The sequence below is a fragment of the Dasypus novemcinctus genome, chromosome 10, assembly GCF_030445035.2.
Source record: "Dasypus novemcinctus isolate mDasNov1 chromosome 10, mDasNov1.1.hap2, whole genome shotgun sequence".
Classification (NCBI taxonomy): domain Eukaryota; kingdom Metazoa; phylum Chordata; class Mammalia; order Cingulata; family Dasypodidae; genus Dasypus; species Dasypus novemcinctus.
In genome coordinates, this window is record NC_080682.1 from 60,396,172 (window position 1) to 60,416,684 (window position 20,513).

Here is a 20,513-nt window from a genome sequence, read left to right on the forward strand (position 1 = left end):
AGTGGCACGGGAATCTGTGTTTCTTTTTGTTGCATCATCTTGTGTCAGCTCTCTGTGTGTGCGACGCCATTCCTGGGCAGGCTGCACTTTCTTTTGCGCTGGGCTGCTCTCCTTATGGTGTGCACATCTTGTGCATGGGGCTCCCCTATGCGGGGGACACCCATGCGTGGCAGGGCACTCCTTGCATGCATCAGCACTGCGCATGGGCCAGCTCCACATGGGTCAAGGAGGCCTGGGGTCTGAACCACGGACCTCCCATATGGCAGATGGACGCCCTAACCACTGGGCCAAGTCCACCACCAACTTGCCCTCATTTTTGAAAGACAGTCTTGCTGGATATAAGATTCTTGGCTGGCAGTTTTTCTCTTGCAGTATCTTAAATATATCATACTATTGCTTTCTTGCCTCCATGGTTTCTGATAAGAAATCAGCACCTAATCTTATTGAGTATTCCATGTATGTTATGTATCGCTTTTTCTTCCTGCTCTCAGAGTTCTTTCTTTGTCTTTGGCATTTGACATTCTGATTTGTATGTGTATATTCAGATTTATTCAGATGGGAGTGTGTTGTGCTTCTTAGACATGATATCTATTTCCAATAGGGTTGGAAATTTTCTACCGTTATTCCTTCAAATATTCCTTCTGTCATTTTTCCCTTCCCTTCTCCTTCTGGGGCACCCATGACATGTATGTTTGCATGTCTCTTGCCGTCATTTAGTTCACAGAGACCCTGTTCAATTTTTTCCATTCTTCATTTATTCTTTCGTATGTTTGCTTTCAGAGGCCATGTCTGTAAGCTCCCTGATCCTTTTATCTGCCTCCTCAAAGCTACTGCTATATATCTCCTGTTTATTTTTTATTTCATATATTGTGCCTTTCATTCCCATAAAATCTGTTTTTCTATGTATGCTTTCAAATTATTCTTCCTGCACACCAGTGTCTTCTTAATATCCTTAATCTCTTTAGCCATCTCATTGAATTAAGGAGGTTTTTTTTTTTTTAACATCTATGTTTAGTTGTCTCAACTCCTTTATATCACCTGGAGGCTTAGTTTGTTCCTTTGACTGGGCCATACCTTCCTGTTTCTTGGTATGGATTGTAATTTTTTGTTAGTGTCTTGGCATCTGGTTTATTAGATGTATTTATTCTAGGGGCAGTTTATCTCTTCAGTTTAGGGCTTTCTTGCCCTTTCCCCCTTGCTGGTGGTGTAGTCGGTGCTGAAGATGTAATTGGTATTATAATGTGTGGACCCCGATGCTTTCTGCATTGCCCCAGGAACTGATGAAGCTTCTCTCATTTTTCTCTTCTACCAGGGGTAGTGATGGGGCCTCAGCCATGTGTAATAATCCAAGTCGTGCAGGCCAAGACCATCTGTAGTTGCCCAGAGAGTTTGATGAAACTTCACACCTCTTCCTCCCCTGCCTGGGGCAGGGATGGAGCTAGAGGTATGGGCAGCAATCTATGCTATGGGTTTCCAAAATGACTGCAGTTGCCCGGGTAGGCTGACATAGCACCAGCCCCCTTCTTCCCCTGCCATTGGCGGAAATGGAGCCTCTGGAGTTCTCAACAATCTAATCTGTGTGGGCTGAATATGTCTGCAGTTGTCCTAAGAGGCTGAGGAAGTAAAGTCCCTTCTGCCTGTTAGGAGATGGGAATGGAACCACAGGTACCCAACAGTCCAGTTTTCCTGCAGGTCAAAAGTGCCTGCCATTGCATGGAGAGGCTAAGGAAACACAGCTCCTCTCCTATGTACTTGGGGGCAGAGATGGAGCTACAGGTGCCTGGCTATTCAGTCTGTGTGGACCATAAGCACCTGTGTTGCCCTGAGAGACTGAAAACACTAGCCCCTCTTATCCTATGGGGGAGCAGGGGAGGAGATGGAATCGAAGGCACTCAACAAACCAGTTCATGCAGGCCTAAAGTACCTGCAGTTGTCCAGAGAGGCTGAGGAAACGCAGCTTCCCTTCTGTCCTATTAGGGAGTTTGGAAGTGGAGGTACAGGTATCCAGGTATCCAATCTGTGTGGGCTGAAAGCTCCTGCATTTGTCCAGAGAGGCTGAAGAAACATCAACACTCACCTGGAGGGGTGGAGATGGCATTAAAGACCCTCAGCAACCCAGTTTGTGTGGGCCAGAAGTTCCTGCAGTTGCCAGAGGCTGGAGTAGGTCCTCCCTGTTTCTTCCTTGCCAGAAATGGGGCTGGAGCCTGGGCTAGGGCTGCAATCCATTCTGGGTGGATGGAAGCCAGTGCCTACCATCACTGTGATTTTCAGTCAACCCTGCTTACCCTCATTCCAGGGTAGAGTTGGAATAGCAGCTCCCAGCCTATTTCTGACTTGGACAGGTTCTAACTTCAGCTCTTCTTAGGATTATACTTTAGCCAGCCAGATTTACTAATCAGTAGATGAAGTCAGTGGTCAACCATATATTCTTCTCCCATTTTTGGGAAATGGGCCTTCAAATTCCAGCCCTGAAATAGCTCCTGATGAGGTTTGCACCACCAGTGGAGGATGGTCACTAGCCTCCATGGCATGGTGTGCTCACTCATGCAACTTTCACTGCAGATGGGCAGCTTACTCCTTCCATTCCTTCAAGGATGTAGGATGTTCCTCTGGTCTCCTGGGCCTACAAACAGGTGCTTTTGATAACTCTGTTTAGATTAGTAATTGCTGTATAGGATGAGCTGTCTCTTGGAATGCCTTACTTAGCCACCATCTTCTATTGTTACTATTTTTTAAGATTGTGAATTTTTTTTTCCTTAAGGATATGGGAAATGGTAAACCATTGAAGAGTTTAGGAAAGGAGTGAAATAACGATTATATTTGATTGTTATGGATTGGCTAAAGTGTGCTAAAAGAAAATGGATTGGCTAAAACTGTGATTCAGATAAACAAGACAGGATGAATTAGTAGTATATGATAAGGGGGTAGAGGTTGAGGGGAGGAATCAAAGGTGACTATCAGCTTTTTGCCATGAGTAGCTTTGGAGATGGTGAAGGATAGGGAATAAAGGAGGGTAGCAGAAATTTTGTAGTTGTGGTGGTGGTATTGGGGGATGGGAGGCAATAAATTGCATTTAAAAATTCTTCATATTTTATTTTGACTTATGGCATTGATATTCCTATAGGAATTAGACTTAATTAATTAACATAAAATGATATGGCATAATTTTAATACTGATTTTTTTTTTCCCCACCACTGCTTAGAAAGTTTTAATGCCTTCATTTTACAGAGTATCTGGGCTGAACCTTGGGTGGGGCTGGAGTAGACATGGGAGGGAGAATTGGTGGATAGCTCTTTGACAACTGCTGCTGTTTCTGTCTGTCTGTCTTTGTCTTTATAAATTGAGTTACTGATCTATTTTGAATATGCTTAATGTTAGGTACCCATTGAGTATCCAAGTGGAATATCCAGTACATAGTAGAAAAGATGGATCTCTAAAGGAAAGCTATAGATTTGAAATTAATGTGGTGAAATTAATGTGAAATTGATGTGGTGGGATTTGATTACAAGGTAATGAATTAACTCAACAAGGAAATATGTATTTTAGAATGAAAAGAAAAATGAACTGAGAATAAACTTTGAGGAACATCAACTTTAAAAGCTGGGGAAGGAAACAGAAAGTAAAAGAAAAATTGTACTTTATCCGATTTATTTATGATTCTTTAAAATTTTTATTTTACTTTCTGGGTAGATTTGCCAGAGTAGTAGACTTAGAATTCAAATAATTGTATTTTGAAGTGAATGGCAGGAAGTGGATGTGGCTCAGCAGATAGAGTGTCGCCTACCATATAGGAGGTCCAAGGGTTCGATACCCAGGGCCTCCTCGCTCATGTGGTAAGCTGGCCCATGCTCAGTGGTGCTGCACGCAAGGAGTGCTGGCCCACACAGGGATGCCCCTGCATAAGGGTGTCCGCCGTGCAAGGAGTGGCCCCTGCACGAGGAGAGCTGCCCCTGCGTGAAACCACAGCCCGCCCAAGAGTTGTGCCACACATATGGAGACCTGATGCAGCAAAAAGAGACACAGATCTCCAGTGCTGTCTGAAGACAATACAAGCAGACACAGAAGAACACACAGCAAACACAGAGAGCAGGCAATGGGTGGGGGAGTGGGGAGAAATAAATAAATAAATCTTAAAAAAAAAAAAAGACGTGAATGGCAAGTGAGCTTGAATATTCTACAAAAGAGGACCATTTCCCATTTTAGGAAGCTTTGCTATGAAGGGAGAGAATGGGATATGACAAAGCTTTAAGGAAGGTTGTTTGTTGTTAGAATTAAGTTACAGGAAAGAGATTCTAGACAATGATAAAGGTAAGTACCTATAGGATGTAGGAATGGAATGCAGATCTTTTCCTTCCTGCCCTTAAATCTTGGAGTCAATTGAGAGCATCTTCTCTTTTAATTCTATATTTTTTCCTTCATCTGTTGCTTCATTTACCATTTATATACCAGTGACTAACTGGTGTATAGTTCAGACCCTTTCTTTGAACTCCAGAATGATAAATCCTTATGCTTACTTTACCTGTCTCTTAGTTGTCTTGGTGGTACCTAAAACTCATCATGTTCCAGATCAAACCTCCTCTGGTGTTTTATATCTTGAATTTATCCTGTTTGAGATTTGTTTCACTTCTTGAATGTGCATATTTATGTCGCTCATGGTTTTGAGGTCAGGAAAATGTCCACATCAAACATCATCAAGGCAATGCTTTCTTTCTGAAGACCAGCTGCTGGTGATCCTTGGCTCCTCTGTCATATGGCAAGGCACATGGAAGCACCTGTTCTTCTCTCCCTTTTCTTAACAGTTTTGTTGATTTAAGCTGCTTGCTTCTGTGGCTTTCATGTCTGAATTCATTCCATTTATAAAGTATTCCGGTAATAGAATTAAGACCAATCCTTAGTAGAATATTAGTATATCAGAGTTTCTTTTAGTTTCAGTCAAATTAATGATAATTATTAGAGCCACCATAATCTCAATGTCATACATTCAAGTCATGCTGCTTGTGTCATTTTGCCAGAAGAGAATTGTAGGAACTGTTTTACATAGTATTTATGAAATTTCAGATAAATGATATATTGATTATATATAATAACAATCTTAAGTGATATCATTATTACATAAATATGTAATGATATATTTAAATGCAAATGGTTTGTATAATATTTTCTTTTAATGGCGGAAATTTATTTTTTGGTGCAGATACTGAAAGGTCACATGCAAATATATATGAAGCAAACAACATTCAAATAAAGGTGGATATAAAAACATTTTTTCTCAGTTATAAGAACTAACTTAGAATTACTATAGCTGAGTATTAGCCAGGTTTTGACATTTAAGACAGTATTAAACATAATATAATGCCATGCCTTTGTCATATTGTAACTGATCTTAGTGTTTCATACAGTGTCATGCATTCCTCATATCAGTAAATATCTGAATAATTAGTCTTACTGGAGTAGTCAATGACTACTTCTCTGTTGCCTGTTTTTCTCTATAACAAGTCTGTTTAAAATTAACATTCTTAGAATTAACCTCAGATATTATGGTGACCTTTAGAAATAAATAAGTTACATCTTTTCTGTTGCCTTCAAATTGTCTACAAGAGTTTGCTATATGGGTAAGTGTATGTGGTTGGCCTATCACCTATTCCTTTAACTCATTGACAGTTCCCTATAGCTAGATTTTTCCCCCTAAAATCTGTTATTTTACCTATTTCCTTTCTACTTAGAGTCCGTGGTAAAGTACTTTATAATTTTGTGCTCTTTTTTTGCAGTGATTCTATTTTATTGTTTATCTTTTATTGCAGTCATTTTTCAGACTTATTCATTGTTGTTTGTTTACCGCATTATTATTGTTTGCTGCTGCTCCTTCAGAACCTAGCACAGAGGTGGGGTCGATGCTGAGGGAAACACTGGGGCTCAGGGATGGAAGAAGAATTGTCTGGATTCCTGAGATTCAGGACCGGCCCAGGCTGATCCATGCTCCTTCAGCTTTTTCTTTAATTTCCGGGCTGCCGCCCCCCCTCTCCCTCCCCTCCTGGACCATCTTCCTGAGCTGCCCACTCCCTCCCCAAGGGAACCAGACCTACAGCAATAAGAAACAGACCTTTCCCAGGCTTGGGTTGGGGGGGGGGGGGCTCCATTCTAGGAGTGGCGAAGCGTAACCAAATCCTGGCACAAATATAAGTCAGTCACTTGTGAAGCGAAGTGCCCAGAGAGCCTTGGGGCTTTTTGGAGAAGGTGGTGCTGGGCGTCAGGTCTGAGCCAGTGCCTAACTCATTAATTGACTCAACGAGCGCTTAGGAAGCAGGCATCCTTCTAGACGTTTGGGCGCCAATTGTAGGCATTAGGCAACATTCTGCGAACGGGGGCAGCGAGCACAGCCTCTCCCCGGGTCCCTCTGTAACAGGGGGCTACAGGGTGGGCTACCGGGTGAGGCCAAGACGTCGCACCCATTTCGCAGACAGGCAGGATGGAGCTCAGACGCTAGCGAGGAGCCGCGCTAGACCGCGAGGCGCCGGCCCCGCAATCTCGGCCTGTTTACATTTTGTGCTCTTTTAAAGTCATTTTATTCAGAGTGCCATCAAATATCTGAATTCTAAGTCCCACTGACTCAATAACAGGAAGATGGGAGACATTTAGTGTATTATATACTAATTCAACCCATCATGAACAAGAGAACTCTTCACCTAATATAATTTTGATTTCCTGCTTCAGGAATCCTGAAACTGTGGATCGTGCATGTATCGTTTGAGACATGCTTTAAGTGTGTTTTTCCGGAGGCCCTGCAATTACCCTAAAAATTCAGTGTATTTTAAAACAAACCTATGGTAAGTTGGTTTTTCCTCCCTCCCTTTTCTTGTCAGTTACCAGAGTGAATTAAATATTATGAATGTTGTAATACTGCTCCCTGCTGGACATAGTTAATTTTCTAACGTTTGCACTTAATAGATGGGCATATAACTGGTTAGCTGGACTTGCTAAGAGGGGATCATTGGCTCCATTCACAAAAACGATAGTATACAACAAAAGCAGTTCTATTACAATAGTGCTCTACCATTGCCATTATATTGGTATCTGGAGTATGATTAAAGTACTAACAAAACAGTCTTGCTTCTAAATTTCACCAATTAGTGGCATCTAAAAGTTTTAATACACATATATTGAAGGATATTTGTGGGTAGTGTACCTTTTAAGGTTTCCTAAATTGTGTGTGTGTGTTTTAACATGTTAGTGTACTATTATTATCTCTTTTGTGATAATATCAATCCCCTTGTACTTTTGTCTTCTAAAGGAAATATTTAAAACACCTTCAGTATAATTTAAACTAGATATTGTGGGATCTGTTTTGAATGAGTCATCCCATCTAACGCTTTATATAGTGGAGTTTAAATGGAACTTATATATCCACCCTATAATTAATCTCGCTACCATGCTATCTCATACACACATTTTAAAATGTGTAAGTTGAAAGTGTATTACTTCCTGCTGTTAAGCTAAAATATACATTTTGTAGCTCAGCCTATATAAAATTATAACCTGGATGTAATTTTGATTTTTTTCTGAAAGTAATCTTACATTTTCTTGAAAAAAAAAAAGGAAAGCATCAGCATCCCCTTCTCAACCCTCGTTGTATATCCTGGTAACCTATACTGTAGGTTTTAACTCCATAAATTTATTCATTGTATTTAGCTCATACTAGTGAGACCATACAACATTCGTCCTTTTTTGTTGGCTTATTTAACTCAATGTCCTCAAGGTTCATCCATGTTCTGTGTTTTCTAAGCCATTTTTTCATACAGCTGGACAGTATTCCATCATATGTGTAAAGCACATTTGTAGGATAACTGATCTTACAACCTTTAAATGCCTGGTATTCTTTTTGTGTGTATAACCATTGGGTTTCGTAAATTCACTCTTTAGAATTGTGGAGAACTTGGCATAGTATCTTGTTTCTTTATTATTAAGTTATTGTAATAACAATTAGAGATGTAAAGCGAGAAAGTAAAATCGTTGTTTGCAAAAAGAGGAACCTCTCATCTTCTATAAGAATATATTATTTCAGAAAATGTCATTTTAAACTTTTCAATTATAAAATATAACATGATAAAGAAACATGAATGTATAGTAAAGTGAGTAATTATAAATGAAGCATCCATGTAACCATAGATCATTGCTGGCATCCCAGAAATCTCCCAAGAGTTTTCCTTTTCTTTAGAGTTAACTAGTATTCTGACTTTCATGGTAGTTTTTAAATATAATTATCTATATAATTTTATCGCTGATACATATGTTCCTAAGCAATATGTTTATTTTTGGTCACTTTTTTAAGTTCATGGACTTACAAGTATTCTTTTGTCCTTTACTCAGCATTAGGCTATTAAGATTCATCCTTGTAATTGCATGTAGTTTTATTTAATTCATTTTCATTATTATATACTATTCCTTTAAATGAATATACCAGAATATATGTATCCATTATGCTGTTGGTGGACGTTTGGGTTGTATCTAGTGTGTTGGATCTCAAATAATTGATTATACTGGTATTTTAAATGAATATAAATATTACATGAGAAATTTATTATATCTGGATAGTAGCAAATATTAAATATTGGGAAAGATTCTGGAATGGTTATAAAAATATGGCAAAGTGATATATATTTTGTGATAGTTTAGGTATAATTTTGCATGAATTCAGAAAATGGATAATAGACTCCCCCAACCTGATAGAACTTTTAGAGTAAAAATTCTTTTGTCTTAATTTTTATTAGGTACCTATGAAGTAACTGTTTTATTTTATTAGCATACTCATTCTGTTCACTAAAGTGTCATGTTTTCTATAACTTCCTTTTATTGATGGATAAACTAAGGAAGATTAGAGCTGAGTCACTTGAATAAGCTATTTGAGTGGGTTGGAGCTAGAAACCAGACCAAGCTGTCTACTTGGCAGTCATAACTTAAAAGAAAACAAAGTGAAATCTGGACATATTCTTGAATATGTCCAATCACATAAGTGGAAATTTGCCTTAATAGCATTCAGAAATTGTCAGATATTCCTCTGGTTGTTACCCAAGAACGAGCTTTAGCACAGGAAGTTGTCTAAATATATATATATATTTTTTCTTTTTTCTTCTTTATTTTCTTTTAAATGTTACATTAAAAAAATATGAGGTCCCCATATACCTCCCACCCCACCCACTCCACCCCTCCCTTATGAACAACCTCTTCCATCATTGCAGCACATCCACTGCACCTGGCGAATACATTCTGGAGCACTGCTGCACCACATGGACAGTGGTCCACATTGTGGTCCACACTCTCCCCCAGTCCACCCAATGGGCCATGACAGGACACACAGCGTCCAGCATCCATCCTTGCAGCACCACCTAGGACAACACCAAATCCTGAAAATGCCCCCACACCATATCTTTTCTTCCCTCTCCCGACTGTCAGCAGCCACTGTGGCCACCCTCTCCACATCACTACTACAATTTCTTCCCTTACTAATCACAATAGTTCCCCAGCAGAACACCAGTAAGTCCACTCTAATCCATACTCTATTCCTCCATCTTGTGGACCTGGGATGGCTATGTCCAGTCCCCCCTCTATATCATGAGGGGGTTTAGATTCCACATGGATGATGGATGCAATTCTCCTGCTTGCAGCTGTAGGCACTCTTGGCTCCCTGGTGTGGTGATTGACCCTCTTCACCTCCCTGTCAGCTGGCCAGGGTAAGTCCAAGAAACCAGAGGGTAGGAGCTGCAAGTCTGCTGAGCCCAGGGCCTAGCCATCACATGTCTAAATATATTTAAAGCCCCCAAAAGTGTTATTACACCGTTTCACAGTTCATCTAAAAGATAGCCATATTCTGAGTCAGAAATTTTACTTTGAGTAATTCTTCCTTCATTGGGGTATTAGCAAATGGTGTAGTCCTCATCTGTTAATTTTCTGGAAAATTTAGTCTTACCATTTTATGTGCCACATTTTGTTTTATATTAATATTTTCCTAAAATGTTTCTAAGATATAAAGTTTACTTCTCTGTTTTCTTAAACAGAATAAGCTGAGTATAAATTACGGTTTTTTTTGCGTGTGTGTGTGATGCACCATGGTTGTTTTTGTGAACTTCAATCATTTTACAGAATTAAAATAAAGTAATTTCCTCTGGGACTGTTATACTGTGTAGGGCTGTTTTCTCTAAATTGTCCTACACTGATCATATTGTATGCCCTGGGTGCTACTTGTAATGTGTGTGTTTGTTTTGTTTTGTTTTACCTTTGTTAGGTAATCCATGCCTTTTCTTGTTAGTGCATTCTAGTGACACTAATAGATTAAAGTCAAAGCATTTGCCTAACATTTACTTTGCTTGGGTGAAAGCATAAGTATTCTTCTGCTTCATCTGTTGACTAAAGGTGTAGGATGTATAGCAGATTAAAAATTTTTTTTTCGGGATCAAGAACTAGGCTAGCCACTTTGTTTCGGGGTATTGAGATGATCTTACAACTGATTTCTGAATAATTGGAATGTAACATGGATTGCATGTACAGATATATCCTTTTTTGGGAAATAAAAATGATCAGTCACGTGCTCCTTACAAAAGAGAGATAGTCATATTGAAACTGGATTACCTTAAAGATTCCTCCAAATAAGAAGGCTAATCTTCTAAAAGTGGTTGTTTTTAAATTATTAAATATATGATGGAACGGGGTTGGACAGTGAAATAAAAATGTTAGGTGACATTGCCTATTAAAAGTGGCGGTCATAAAGATTTAGTCATCTCTGAAATTGTAGTTTTTTGAAGCAAAATATTAGAGATGTAACACAGAATTGGTTTCAGGAAAACATGCATTTAAGAGTCAAATGCATTTGACTGCTTACTCAGTTATAAACTTTTGAATGTGAAGCTTTTAAAAAAACTGCGGTGGGGGACATTTGTTTTTGGATCTTAGGAGATATATTGATAAGAAAAATAGACAGGTGCTAACCCAGCACATTTGGCATCAATATGATGATTTCTAGTGTCAATGAGATTTTTTTTATTTGGAAATTCATCTACTTTTAAACTTAATAAGTCAAATTTTATGGATGCATTCAGAGAAAAATAAACAAAGTTCCATGTAGCTTGCTGCATTGAGAACATCTTTGAGACTTGCCTTATAAACAAAGCATTTTAGAGGTAGAAGGAGAGGAATAGCTTTTCCAGAAGGGTATATTTGATGTATTTATCTGTTAGAGGTACAAATTTATACAAACCCTCTTGAGAGACAAATTGGCAATTTCTAAAAATAGACCAATACATTTACCTTTCAACACAGTATCAATTCTAGGAATTTATTACAGATATTCTTATGTACTCAGAAAATAACATGTGAGATTTCATTGTACATTTGTGTATAATAGCAAAAGATTGAAAACACCCTTGAGTCTCTCAGGATACTACTTAAATAAGCTATGGCATATCAACATAAAGAAGAACTCTATAGCTATAAAAAAGAATGAGGTTGTTGTCTACGTGCAGATTTGGAAAAATTTTGAACATACATTGTTATTTGGAAAAAACATAATGTATAGTAAACATTTTTTGTGTAGAAGGAGGAGAGACATAAAAATATATATTCATATTTGCTTATATTTATTTGCATTCAGAAAATATGGAAGGGTACACAAAAACTAAGAAAGTAGTTTCTCATGAAGGGATTGGGAGGAAAAGAGGGTAGATGGGAATTTTAACATATCTTTTTTATTTTTAATTTTTGAATCTATGAATGTGTTACTAGTTTAAAGTAATTTTATTTCTAAATCCAATGAGAGAGAAAGAAAGAGATGAGCCTGCTATATTTACCATACAATTAGCCGTTCTTATTCTTTTATCTCCAGACCCTGGCAGATAGTAAGCACCTAATAAATATTTGTTAAGCAAATGAATACATGAGCTCTGTAATCGTTGGATGATTTTTAAAGCACCTTTTCAATATGAAAAAAAAAAAAGCAGTGGTAACTCACATAGTGATTCCAGTATAAAAATAAGAGGAAATATTTAAGTGGAAGATAATGTGATATGAATAGTTTAGCTGATTACCAAATTATTATGAAATTTCACTTAATTTGTATGCTATTGATGGTAAGTAAATTTTATTTTCTTTAATTTCATTGAAAAAGTAAAATGAAAATTTTCAAGGGATATCTATTGAAGTAATAAGCTTTCATGACTGACAAGTGAAGATTTATGAAACTTGAGAAGGGAGAAATCACAAATATATATATATATATATTTTTAATACTCTCTCCTCATCTTCTGTGCTACTTTAGTTTCCCACACAAGGGCAAAATTTCAGTTCTGTGACTGTTTTAGAGCTTTGTCTTAATAACGCCAGCAGCAGCAGCTACTCCTGGCACAAAGACTAGATATCTCTGAAAATATGGCACTATTGACTGGGGAGAAGGGGGATATAATAGAGTGAATGCCTGTTGCTCCTTCCTTTTTAAGAGTTCAGAAACTTAGCTATGGTACTCAATTGATTATTCAGTAGATATCATAAGATCCTTTTTTCTTCCCATTAGGTGTTATGTATATCAGTTATCCCTAAATTTCCTATTACAATGATTTTCACTACTTTTGCATATCCCATTTTTGCATGTAAAATTGCCTTTTTAAAAGAGCCTCAAACTAAAACATATGTACAGAAAAGACCACATATTACAAGTGGATGGCTCAATGAATTTTTCACAAACCAAACATACCCATGTAACTAGCACCCAGGTAGGAAAAAGAAATTTTTCAGCACTCCATAAGACACTTTCATGCTCCCTTCCAGTCACTATTTCTCCTCCTTCCACTGACTTTTAATAACAGTTTAATTTTGCTTTTTCTGGGCACTTTGTATATGGAATTATACAGTATATATATTTTTTATGTCTGGTTTCTTTTGCTCAACATTAGATTTTTGAGATTCATTCACATTGTTGCATGTGATTGTACTTTCTTCATTTTCCTTGCTTGCTGCACTCCATTTTGAGAATCTGTCCACTTTTTTATCCACTCTACTGATAATGGACATTTGGGTGGATTCTGTAGAATGTTAATATAAACATTCTAGTATATATCTCTTAATATATGTATGTTTCCTTTGCAGATATATCTGAGAATGAAATTACTGCATCATACATATATATATGGCCAGCTTTAATCAATACAGCTGTTTTCTAAAATGGTTGTACCAGTTTATACTCAGTAATATGAGAGTTGTAGGTGCTCTGTCTTTTCATGAACACTTGATTTTTACCCCCATTTTTTTCATTTTTCCAATTTTGTTGGGTATAAAATAGTAAAACATGGTTTTAATTTATAGTTCCCTGATGATTAATGAAGTTTACTTTTTTATATGAGTTATATATTGGCTACTTGGATATTCTCTTTTGTGAAATGCTTGTTTACTACTTTTGCTCATTTTTCTGTTGGGTTATGTCTTTTTCTTCTTGATATGTAAGAGTTCTTTGTATATTCAGAATGAGTCCTTTATGGTATATAGGTATTGCAAGCATGTATATTATTCTGAATGTTGCCTTTCACTTTCCTAACAATGCCTTTGATGAACAGAAATTTGTGATCTTAAAATAATCTAGTGATCTTAAAATAATCTAGTTTATCAGTTATGTTTAGTGCTTTTGTGTCTTAACAAATATTTACTCTGAGGACATGATTATGTAATAGGTTTTTCTTTTAAATGTGATTGTTTCACCTTTAGATCTTCAATCTTAGGGTATCTTTCCATGTTAGGCACTTTTGCTGTGCTTTTTGGACTCCAGAATCTATATCTGAAGGCAGGGTAGGTGACCTTAAATAAATTCAGAGATGAAATTCTGGGATGGAAAAATAAATGTTATGGTTTTCAATGTTTTTAACAATGACAGGCATTCATAAAAATGCCTGTCAATGAAATATAAAATTTTATGAAGTATTTTCTGACACAATTCTAGTTGTACATAGTTCAGCTCTGTTAAAGTTTAGGATATTTAAATACACCTTTTTTAATTGATAGAAAAGTTAGTTTTTATTTTGTTACCAAAGTAATATGAAATGCTATTATAAATTATTTTTAGAAGCTTCTTTTAATTTTTTTGATTTTAAGTATGGTTATCCATATGTGTACAAATTATAAACATTTATAAGGCCTTCAAGCATACGTCTCAGTGTTCAGGAATGTTTTCACTATATATTGTATTATGTGCTTCATTTTCACATTGTAGAAAAAGTGTTTTTATATCCTCTGGTATTTAAGTTTTATTTTGCAATAATGTTTATTATAATTTTGTGATGATTGTATCAGTTAATTTTGCATTTATATTTCATAATGGGATTAATTGCCTATTTTTAAGTGTATTTTGTCTCTGGTAACTATTGAAATTGAAGAAAGGTGACTGTACTTGACTTTTCAATAAACACATATATTTTTCTCTTGTCAACATTGTTTAGTTTAAAGCATCAAATTAAACATTATTTTATCCTGACTTACGTTTTAATTCATGCATTTAAAAACTGAAATTCAGATAAAAGATAGTTTCAAAATACATTCAGTATATTATTTATGAGTGAAGCAACACATTAGCATTGGGTTCACAATAGATCATATCACTTTTATTCCATCTTACAAGCTTAGCAGCACAAACAGAATAATCAACATATTATTTGGCTGTCATCTGCTGAACAGAAACCAGAGATCACAAGGAGGTTTCCCCTAGCTGTGGTGATGGCCTTTTTGTTCCAAGCCCCCATCTGGGAGGGCCATGGTGTGTTATCATATGGAACGCGGGGTTTTCTGTAATCTGCTTAGCTGCACTACAGTTTGAATCTTCATTCCATGTTTGTGTAATTTATAATTTTAATGAGACCATGGCTCTTGTGGGCTTTGAAATATATTAAAAGCTCTTTTGTGCATATGCTTTTGTTCTTGCTTAATAGGCTCAGTGTATTTAAAACTGAATTTTTATTCATGAATTTGGATGTCTGGGGATTAACTTAGACTGAATATCATTGCACTCATCTATTGATGGTTAGAAAGTTTTTTTTGTTGTTATTCTGTTTTGCCTTAACTTTGTGTGCACACGTGTGCATGTATATAAAACTTGTAACCCGAAAAGGAATGAATTTATATAATTTTCAGAGGCTAGGAAAAAGTGACATGGCCTGGTCAGAAAGTATTGATTTAAATTTTATCCATTTTATTTATTGATGATTTGTTATAAAACTGATCTTTTATATTTTGCTGAAAGTTCCAAAATATACTAAATGCTTCAGATTTCTACAATTATTACTTATAATGTGTTTTAAAACTTTGAATATAGCAATTATGTAGCACTGTAGGAAGAAAATATCATAGACCTTTATAGATCCAAACATGTTTTTCAAAGTTTCTAACTCTTGAGCTCAGTAAAGGGGTAAACAGAACTCACTAGTCTTTTATGAAGTTGCCCAAGATGGAAGTTTTAAAAAACATTTATTTGCTGTCCTAAAACATTTATTTAAACTATAAAATAGCATTCCTTTTTGGTACATGTTGGTCAGCAGTTTGGCAGGTCCCCCTTTCCCCTACCACTACCTTTAATCTAGAAATATAAAATAGACTAAGATAACAGTATTTTATACCTTCTTTACTAAACATATATTTCAATTTGACACTAGAATGTTTGTTTTTCCAAAATAATCCTCTGCTTCAGTATTTTTATTAGTTGTACAACTTCAGTTAGCTTAGAAACATTGAAAATGTATGAATTGTTAAAGCAGTGCCATACAATAGAAAGTCATGTTTTATTTTATCCAATGTATCCAAAATACTAGCATTTCGACATCAATAAATATAAAAAATAATAACATTTTACTTTCTATTTTTGCGTGTGTACTAAGTCTTCAAAATCCAGTGTGTTTGTTATACTTATAGTACATCTCAATTTGAAGCTAGCCACATTTGAAGTGCTCAGTAACCATTGGTGGCTAGTGGCTACCATATTGGGCAATGCAGCTCTAAAATATTACATATAAATTACATAAAATATTACATATGACAAAAATGTGTTTTTGTATTCCTCATTTTTCTAGTAATGTACTAATTAAGGTAAAAAAAGTTATGTACTTGAAGTTATATAGTGTTTTTTAATAGTTTTGCCACTGATGTCATTGGTATATATCTGCCTGTTTAATGCACAAAATCAAAATTATGTCACCTGACTCCTAAGCACTTAAATGATATTGTCAAGATATGCTTAAAGGTATTGCAATGATGAGATAATTGCTAATGTAAAAATGTGATATGTTCCTCAACAATTGTAGGCAAGTCAAACTTGTGAAATAAACCATATTTTAAGTACATCATGGAGCTTAATTTTATGAGAATCCTGTAGCAAGTCTTAATACTTTTTAAGTAAAGCTGAAAACCCTTTCTGTTCATGTCCTTAGAATTTTGTGGACAGGTGTTCATGAAAATTTACATGAATCTTATCATGAAAGTTTGTGTAGTGCTGGTATGTCTGTAAACATCTTGGGAGAAAAAAGTTGAATATAAAATACTGTTCTTAAAGTGTCTCTAGTAGTCTATACCTTAAGAAGCTTTGTATATATTCAAATGTGAGAAAAGATTACTTCAGTGATAAGTGTTTTAGTAATATATAGTTAAGAATTTAAAAACCTTGAATCACAAGTGATGTTCATTGATTCAAATATTTTAAAGTATACTTATAAAATGATCAAGGTGATTTGTATAAAATATTGCAACTGTACTTTGTAAAACTTTCTCATATATGGTCTTTTTCTCATATGTCGTTGACTTTCTTGCCTAAGTAAGATTTAGAGGAAAAGTATATATTCATGAGATCTCCAAATTTTTCACATTTTCTTAATTAACTTTTTTGTAGGCATTGGCTGATGTTTATTGTATTTTTTACTCAAATTTTTATTGACTTCTCCTTGTGCCTTCTGCATTTAAATTGTTGGCACAAAATGTTAAACCATCCTTTAGACAATAACTCTAGTTTCTTGGAGATAATAAATCCATCCATTGATTTCCTAATTTTATTATGTACACAGTCAATTGTAATCCAAGATTACAGCAAACAAAATGTTAATTTCTAGACATAATCTATGTACATTTCAATTACAGAGCATGATTGTTAGAGAAGCACAGAATAAAAAGGAATAACATTGTGTTATCCTCACAGGAGCTGTCAATAAAAGATGTAATAGGGGATTTAGGAATCTGGAAATGGCCAACTAATTTATGTGAATCTATTTTATTTCAGCTAGAAAGACCAAGCTTTTTTTCCGTCTGCACTGCATATTGCAGAGCAAAAGCTGTCTATAGAAAACCAGGCGGCTGCATATGGATAGTCCCTTGATATCATTCACTTGCTGTGTAATCTTATTATGCAAAGTTCTAATCTTCACCTAGAATGAATGCCTCTGGGTCAGAATATAGTCATATCAGGGTTTTTGAGGTCATGTTTTGTGATCCTTAGCTTATTCTTCTAAGTAGGGCTGGGATTTAAAGGGTATTCCCTAGACGCTAGCAGAGATAGATAGCAGAACCTGCTGCCTTTTTGGAAGACAAGACCAACATGAGGTCCCTGGTAGGATTAAACTTGATTTGTAGCTGTAGGATTTTTAACAGATGTATTATTGGACAGGGAATAGGGGGCCACCAGCACAGCAAAATTGAATCATGACTGGCATTCTCGGGGAGTTTGCTGCCTGCTAAAACAGCAGCTGCATGTGGATTTGACTTCTTTCAGGTGAAGCGACTTCCAGTCATTTGGAAAGGATGGGATGAAAAAGAACCTTGGTGATAATTTTGATGTCTGCAAGATTTAGTACCAGTGTAATGGGATTATTGGTAACACCTTCACTGCAGAAAAAGCCACCTGGCGCTTTAACTGGCAGCAGCTGAGAGCTAATCCTTTCCCATCTCTTGGATGTCATTCATGAAACTCAAAGGGATTTCTACCCTGCTAACTGTGATTAATTTTATAAACAACAACAAAAAGGTGATCAAGGCAAAGAATATGCTTTTTAAAATTATTTATAATCTGTAGCATTATTATAAACAATGTAAGACATAAATTACTAAGACATATAAACTATAAACTATGAGTTAATATTTATTAAACTGTTCAAATAGAAAAGTGGATTAATAATGTTTTATACTTTTCACAGTTAAATATGGCATAATGTATTGGTAAAGATATTTGATATTAAATATTAATTTAATAAATTTTATGTTCTTTGGTGTATAAGGCCATTATCAATAAATTAATCAAAATTTCTGTAGATGTAAGGAATTGAAATAATTCGTCAAGCATTTTAGTGTTTATTCTGCTTTGAGTCCTACTGATGAAACTTTTAGTGAACTAAAAACATTTAATAACAAATATATGACACATGCTTTGGTTAATGAAGGTAATGCCAGCTCAAACTACTGATGAAAAAGGGCTCTTGTGAAAGCATATATGTAAAAGTCCTAAAATTGTAATAGCAATACTGTGTAACTTAATTTTTTAAAATCAGTGGTTCTTAGTCAAGTTTTTCTTAGGCAAATGGGGGCTTAATTATTTGCTTTAGAATCAATGCTTTAGTTAATTTTTTTAGCGTTTTATTTCAACCAAAAACTTTATCAAGTACTTTGTTTAAAGGTGTTAATTATTTTAATATTCTTTTCTTACCCAGTTCAGAATAAACTGAGAGAAAATGAAGTGAAATTATCCCATCAGTCACCCAAACAGTATGCAACATAACTGCCAAGACTAGAAAAGATAATTAGTGTTGTCAGTGTTATGATCCTAGAGTACTTAATTTAAAAATACTTACTCATAGAACTTGATTTTTATCTTATTTTTTAATTTAGTATCTTTATATTTAAAAATAGATTATAAAACCTCAGTCTTAGTGTTTTTAAACTTTAAAGTCTTAACTAAAAATAGGTGACTGACATTTTTGAAATTTTGAGAACAAAATATAATCACCCATTTTATGTATGATTCATTGATTTGCTTGAAACCTCTGTTTGCATATAGTACATGTTATTCTTATCCATATATAGTCTTTATTAGAAAATCAATCAATAAACTATAGCAAATTTACATCTTTCATCAAACTGACCTAGGAAATTTACTTCTTTTCTTGAATTTTGGTTTAACTGGTTTCAGGCTATTGTATTCCAAGATATGTTTCTTCATTCGTTGCCATATTTTAAATTTTAAATGATGAATGAGAAAGCCTAGCATTGTTTCTATTGAACTGCATTATGTTAATTTATGAAGACTTCTTTAACCTTCTATTTGTATTTTTACTATTTGAAAATACTAGTAAAATGAAAGGACTATCCATGAAATAAACAGATTAATCTTTTTCTTATTCTCATAATACTTCTATCTTAAATCTAAAATATTTGGTTTATGTGTAATTTTAAATTAATTTGACAAGTAATTTAACTCAGGATAATTTTTTATGGTAATGAATAGTGTTATAAAGTACCTTTCCTTTCAAAGCAAAATGTCTCAAACCTTATTAAATGTAGTCCCTCTTTACTTTTCTGCTTTTAAAAATTCAGCTATTTACTGAATGGCTCTTGAGATTCATTCTTTTTTTATTTAATTGCCTTTTTAAAAAAAGATACAGAGATCACAAAAAATATTATGTTAAAAAAATATGAGGTTCCCCTATACCCCACACCCCACCCCACCCCTCCCACGTCAACAGTCTCTTTGATCATTGTGGCACATTCATTTCATTTGTTGAATACATTTTTGGAACACTGCTGCACTGCATGGATTATAGTTTACATTGTAGTTTACCCTCTTCCCCAGTCTATTCAGTGGGTTATGGCAGGATATATAATGTCTAGCATCTGTCCCTGCAGTATCATTTAGGACAACTCCAAGTCCCAAAAATGCCCCCACATCACATCTCTTCTTTCCTCTCCTTGCCCTCAGCACCTACAGTGGCCACTGTCTCCACATCAATGATAAAGTTTCTTCAGCTACTAGAGTCACAATAGTTCTATAGTAGAATACCAGTAAGGCCACTCTAATCCATATTTTATTCCTCCATCCTGTGGGCCCTGGGATGGTGATGTTCACTCCACCTCTAAATTGAAAGGGGCTTAGATCCCATGTGGTTGATGGATGCGATTCTCCTGCTTGCAGTTGTAGGCACTCTTGGTTCCCTGGTGTGGTGATTGACCTTCTTCACCTCCCTGTTAGCTGACCTGGGTAAGTCCAAGGAACTGGAGAGTAGTGTTGCAACTCTGCTGAGGCTCAGGGCCCAGCTGGCACATGGCCATCCAGAGTCAAGTCTCCTGCTTATACACCAACCCCAGTGTCATCCACAGGTTCAGTAAAAGTGACAGAAGAGACATGTGTAGAAAGGTCACCTCTGAGTCCGACTCCATCACACTCAGAAACACAAAGGGACTACTACCAATCACTAGCTGGTTGCTAGATGCAACTAGAAAAAGACCCTGAATAAAAGGGGAATAA

At 35.6% G+C, this 20,513-nt stretch overlaps 1 protein-coding gene across 7 annotated transcripts in view; it reads left to right on the forward strand.

The window, feature by feature from the left end:
• The window catches only part of IMMP1L (inner mitochondrial membrane peptidase subunit 1), a 104,319-nt gene that overhangs the window by 7,882 nt on the left and 75,924 nt on the right, over positions 1-20,513 (forward strand). For 2 of the 7 annotated variants that reach the window (XM_058305604.2, XM_071218132.1), the window contains exon 2: positions 6,713-6,825. The exons of 4 other annotated variants lie outside the window; for them this stretch is intronic. Coding sequence is in view for 1 of the 3 variants with exons in the window: in XM_071218133.1 (XP_071074234.1) it covers positions 6,823-6,825 (3 nt within the window). In the remaining 2 variants the exon portion in view is untranslated. Of the gene's footprint in view, positions 1-6,712; positions 6,826-20,513 lie in introns of those variants that run through there. One more of the 7 variants, XM_071218133.1, reaches the window with a different exon arrangement.